The following is a 6530-nucleotide window of genomic DNA, read 5'->3' on the forward strand; positions in this document are numbered from 1 at the left end:
CGATGTGTCATGTATATGAATTTATAAACAATATACACAGGAATCGCGCAAGAAATGCTCATCACAGTAATTGTACGGCGAGATAAACGGCGTTACGCGCGATGAATTAATAATAAATTATTTCGCGGGTCTTATACATTTTGACAAGAGGTGTGCGAAGACAGGTATGAACAAAACACGTAATTTTTAATATTTTTATTATGGTCAGTTTTCAAAATAAAATTTCAATTTTACAGTAATAGCTGTTTTGTAACTTTGCAGTTTTAAATTTAATAGGTAATATAAATAATACCACATACATGTATATAAATTTAATAATTATACATAAGTTTTATATATTAATATTATTTGTATATTAGTTTCAAAATTCTTTACACTCAGATGATAATTGAGCATTGAATCAAGCTTTTAGTATATTATTTGGAACGGAATAATTTTCTATTATACAACATCGTGATATAGCTATAAAAGATATGATTGCGTTAAATGGTTATTTATTTAAAACAACAGAATTCTAATTTTAGAATTCTAATATCTTTATAATATTATTTAATTTTTTACAGTTTTTATTCAAAACATATATTTTTCTTTGTCCGCTGGTGTAACAAAAGTATAGTCAAGACAAGATTGCGACAGCATCGCAGAAAAAGCATTTTATTATTAAAATAGACTGTCTTTATGCAATTTCATTGCGTAGCCAGCGGTCTAAGACTTTACAGTTAGATCTACACTTTATCATGATGCGTAAGAGAAGTGCGGCGAATGCTGAGAGGGACATGGAACCTTGAGAATTTCCTCACTCATTGTGATTCGCGAAAGAAATAAGGTCTCGTATGCGCTCTTCCTGGCGTATCAGAACGGAATTTCCCACACTGCCGCGGCCCAGTTTTGCATAACGCAGAAATACATACCTTCCGAAGAAAAGTTCTTAGATGTCTTACGTTGAATCGCGATAGCGCGAAAATATCACTCAGTTCTTTAGAAAGTTTGATGCTCTTTTGACATCGTTACATGATTGCTTTATCTAATTTGAATTTTGAATTTGAATTTTTTTATGTATTTATAATAGGTATATGTTTCTATGTGATAATTGTATTATATAAATTTCAATCTAAATATGGGTTTTTTTTTTTCATGTTTTATAAAAATTTAATGCTCATTTATGTAAGAAAGCAAAGACCGAGTTGTATTAAGTAACACATTTAATAAAATTATTTCAATATTTATCTTTCGCATCACATCCAATGTAATGATTAATTTGGATTAAAATGATATGGAGCTAAAAAACTTGCTGGCTATAAAAACAAAAATACATATTTTAACAACAATGTAAAACATTTTTTTTAAAGTTTATGATATAACGAGCCACAAGATTAAATAATTATAAAAATAATCTATAAAATTCATTGAATAGTCCATAACAGCGTAATCAATCCTGAGGTTATCATTATGATAGTTGATACCGCATTGGTAGCAGAAGCATTACACAGATCTGTGTTGCATTCTTTACAATCTAGGATCTCGAGAGGATCTGCATGTTTACAGAAGTCGCGAAAACCGCAGGTACGTGTGAAGACTTTTATGCCAAGATAGTCTGGAAAAAAAAGTTTCACTATTATATTACAATAAATTTTTTACTACATACATATACATACGTATAATGTTAAAGATTTTATTGTTTTATAAAATTGCTCAGAATTAAAATTATATATATGAGTATTTGCAAGTATGATTGGAAGAAAATTAGAAAAACTCGAATAGTGGAAAAAATTCAAATAAGTTTTTTTAATCATTATGATAGCATATAAAAAATAGAACAAACTAAAGCCTCTACAGCCCGCAATATTTAAGAAAAACATTACCCGATATACATTATTTTGTTATTTTAGATACTTACTGATACTATATGTTACACATGCGCCATCCAGACATGGTATTACTTCCTCCGATGTCGGCTCTTTTTCACAAGTTGCACTGATCAACGTACTGCAATGATGACACTTCAATGCCTCACCTTAAAAAAGACATAAATAAAACAACAAACTAATAAAATTATTTTTAGAAATCACTACATTAAAATAAAAAAATTTGCACTTGGCTTCCTCATAGAGGAAGCTTTAACTTCCGCAAATTTGGAGATATCGATATATTTTTACTTTTATTATATTTTTCAGTCTTTTCTATCCCTATTTTATATATAATTTTTTAATAATTTATTTTATTTTATTTTTTCTAAACCTATTTTTATCAAAATCTCGAAAAAAAAATTTTTTATATTTATGTACGGATTCTCCGAAATTTCAAACGTCTGTAACTCCAGAACTAATTAACCAAATCATAATTAATTATATATGAAATAGGGGTAGAAAAAAACTGAAAAATTTAATAGAATTAGATATAGATCGCTATCTCAAATATTGAGAAAGCTATAGGATAAAACACTTTTCTAAAAAAAAAAAAATTTCAATAAAATCTATACCGGTCAACCGATTTTAATAAAATTTGAAGAGAACATACTTTTTATGATACTCTATTTGTGTGAAAAATTTCAACCCGGTATCTAAAAAATTGTAGAAGTACATGCGTGTACAAAAAATCCGTACATACACACACACACACATACACACACACACATACATACATACTTCCGGACATTTTTTACTAATACGATTTTTCGACATTTTAGAACATTCTAAACCTATTTCCATCAAAATCTCGAAAAAATTTTTTTTTACCATCACAAAGCTTTTTCTATGAGGAAGCAATAGAAAAGCGATGGTTTACATTCATATTACATTAACTGTAACTATACGGTGAAACAAATTTTATGATTATGTAATTATTAGAAACTTAGGCTTTTAGTTTTTAATATTAATATTGCGTAATATATAGCAACTATTAATTATTATCCACATTCTCTAGATTAATTTCATTATATAAAAAAATTACTAAGAACCTATAATTTTAAATTGTATTAACATATCAAAAATGTACAGTAGCAAAAATTCTTATTGATTATCTTTTTTAGAATTTTTTTGCTATTGTTATTTATAAAATTGTTAACAAATAAATTACCGGAAATTTGCATTACGTACCTGAATGAAAAATAGAAAGTACAAGTACCAAAAATATAGTGAACACAAAGAACCGATCTTGCCTTTGCATTTTCGTTGCACTTTGATTCACTTATGTCTAATCGAGGACTGTCACACGGTACTCGTTAGTAAGGTTTTTATATAAGATTCATAAATTATTCATTATATAGGTTTCACGTTATTTGCTACAGACTCGTATTGGTTGTAGATAATTTTTGTTATCACTGCGATAAGTTATCGATGACTGTATGAATTTACACAGATCTACAAAGGATTGGTGTTTTAGAATTAGGAGTGGTTTCTTATGTAATTTTTCGCGCTAAACCCGAATTTGGCCGTAGAATTTGCCTATTAAGTCAGGTCTCTGAGGTAATCGCACTTAAATGTGTCAAGATAGGTCATTTTGGCCTTTTTTATAAAAGTATTGCAGAATGAGAAATTTTTCCCGCACATTTCTGTCGGGGTCATCTTAAGCTGCGTTTAGACTTGTACCGTATCACCGTATCGTATTATGATATTTTCTTATCAAAATACGGAAATGTTGGTTATAATGATACGCCAAAGCCTTATTTTCAATCCGTATTCGTATCCCGTATTTTACAGATTGAAAACAAAGCCTTGGCATATCATTATAACCAACATATCCGTATTTTGATAAGAAAATATCATGATACGGTGATACGATACAAATCTCGACCTGGTTTTAAAGTACTGTTTTTCCCCTTCCAAATTCATTTTCGAACGCTCACAGACGATTTGTTATTGCCGAGATATTCCAGTTTGAAGTTAGGAGAATCCAAAGCATGGGAGGTAGGGTATATCATATAAAGCAGAACTAAGCTCTTAAGGTAATGATTTTCAAGAATTGGTATCATAAATCTCATATGCATATCTATTTTTATATATTAATATTATATGTATATATTTTGAGCCCCGGTAGAATATTATGTGACAAAAACTATTCCGGGAAGAAAGGATATTCCGGTTGACAATGAATGACTCATATATGTATATATGTGTCATTGGATATACGATTTTCTGTGTTATTGGAAATTTCTATTATTAATGCCTTTATATACGTTAAAAATAAGAAATGCATAAATTTAATTATTACATTCTTAACATTTTATAGAAAATATTTCAAAAATTCTTTTAAAAAAATTATGCTCAGAGTATGAAACTAATAACTCTGCAGACAGCATAATGCGATTCTGGATATAGGATCCAGTGTGTTAAAAGTCATAAGATTATTTATTTTAACAAAACGGGAAGAAAAGAGGCTATAAGGGTCAAACGCGGTTCTTCTTGCGTAATGTCTCATTTATTCATCTTCTTGGATATAACTTCAAACGTTTCGGCTCAATTTATTTATTTTAGATACCGATATAATATGATACACATACGTTATTAGGCAGACATGACAGTACTTCCTTCGATATTGGTCTTTTTCCACAGGTTGCACTAATCAACGAATTGCAATTATAATACTTCAATGCCTCACCTTAAAAAAGACATAAATAAAACAATAAACTAATAAAAAGATCTTTCGAAATAATCCCATTAAAATAAAATTAGAAAAGCGATTGTTTACATTTAAATTAAATTAACTGTAACTATACGGTGAAACAAATTTTTTGATTATGTAATTATTAGAAATTAGAATTATTTAATTCTTCAGTTTTTAATATTAACATTGCGTAATCTATAGCAACTGTTAATTATTATCCACATTCTCTAGACTAATTTCATATAAAAAAAATACTAAGGACCTAAAATTTTAAATTGTATTAACATATAATATCAAAAATGTACAGTAGCAAAAATTCTTATAAATTAACTTTTTAGAAAATATATTTTGCTATTGTTATTTATAAAATTGTTAACAAATAAATTGCCAAAAATTTATATTACGTACCTGAGTGAAAAATAGAAAGCGCAATTACCAAAAATATAGTGTACACAAAGAACCGATCTTGCCCTGGCATTTTCGTTGCACTTTGATTTACTTATGTCCAGTCGAGAACTGTCACAGTATACTCGTTGGCAAGGATATTATATAAAGTTTCACGATATTTGCTACAGAAACATAAATAACTTTTTTTACCACTACAATAAATTATCGATGATTGTATCAAGTTATCAGAAATACGATTTTTATTACTAATGTTTTTATATACGTTAAAAATAAGAAAAACATTAAGTTTAATTATTACACTTTTAACATTTTATAGAAAATGTTTTAAGAATTCTTTAAAAAAAAATATGGATGAATATTTTTAAGTAAAATTAACAACCACAGCAAGTCTTTCTCAAAGAAGAACACAGGAATTACGTAAGAAATTCTCATCAAAGGGAAATTTAAATAAATACCACTTTATCATTCAAAAAAATGTTAAACAATAACCATGAACATATCCAAAAACGATTAAGAAACTTGTTTTTATAATAAAAAAAATAAACAATGTTCTTAAAAGACGCTTTGCATTATTCATGAAATCTTAACTTATAGTTATTTAGAATTAAACATTTATTACGAGCGCGTGTGGTCGATTCAGCGCAAATCGCGAGTAAAAAGTAAATGTGGTGCCGATAAGCTTTGGAAAGAAATAAACGATTAGTGCCGCGAGGGATCGTTGCTCGACGAAACCTTTATAAATTATTAAATCGCGTCATTGTCCGATTATGCTCGTTTGATTTTACGTAACGAAAATCGAGGGTGGTGGTAGGATTCGGCGATTAACTTTAACGACTGCCTCCGATATCGTGATGGTCGCAGTAGGCCAATTGCCTTTTTTCATTTTCTGTAATGCGATGGTATACTTTTCTCCGAATTGCAGGGTGTGGCGGTCCGCCATCCACCACAAGCGCGCGTCAAGTAACACGGACTACGACGGAAAGCGCGCGGCGCGAGCGGCAGCATGGGCTCGCGCGGCGAGAGAGTTCGGCGCGCGCCCGCTACGCGGCGCATCGCCGGTTCCTTTACTCGTAAGGAAAATTCGACATCGACTGTTATATAAAGGGCAGCCCAGCGGGATTTCTCCAGCGAATAAGCTCACTAATCAGGGTGTGCTCACCAGGGCCCCCTTTAATCTGTCTGTATTTTTGTTCATGATTTTTTGTATCTTGTCCAGGGACGGACATTTTTTTTCTTTAGTTTTTCAAATTGGTCGTCAAGCTTGGGGAGCTTGGGAGTTACTTTTTTTGGTATAAGGTCAACCCTTAAATTCCACCCGGGGTCCAGCGGTCCAGCGGACCCCATAATTAAATATCAAAAAACAATGAGTAATGAAACATTTTTCATGCTAGGGTCTTTTAGACTCCACGTGTCATTTACGAGATTCTTGAGAGGTGTGGCATTTAAGGGTTAAATATTTGGCCGCCCAATTAATTTCTTTTGGCTCCACTGACTCTTCTGCCGGCAATAGTGTCTGCAAT

General features: G+C 30.5%; 1 protein-coding gene across 1 annotated transcript; it reads right to left on the reverse strand.

Moving 5' to 3' along the window:
• Window positions 1-1184: 1184 nt before the first annotated feature.
• LOC112454551 lies at window positions 1185-3227 on the reverse strand. Its single transcript, XM_025016015.1, has 3 exons — window positions 3096-3227; window positions 1898-2014; window positions 1185-1594 (listed from the first exon to the last, which is right to left on the reverse strand). The coding sequence occupies exons 1-3, from the start codon at window positions 3163-3165 to the stop codon at window positions 1404-1406; spliced, it is 378 nt and encodes a 125-aa protein (XP_024871783.1). The 5' UTR covers window positions 3166-3227; the 3' UTR covers window positions 1185-1403.
• Window positions 3228-6530: the final 3303 nt, after the last annotated feature.

The sequence above is a fragment of the Temnothorax curvispinosus genome, unplaced genomic scaffold (assembly GCF_003070985.1).
Source record: "Temnothorax curvispinosus isolate PA1 unplaced genomic scaffold, ASM307098v1 QBEX01005133.1, whole genome shotgun sequence".
Classification (NCBI taxonomy): domain Eukaryota; kingdom Metazoa; phylum Arthropoda; class Insecta; order Hymenoptera; family Formicidae; genus Temnothorax; species Temnothorax curvispinosus.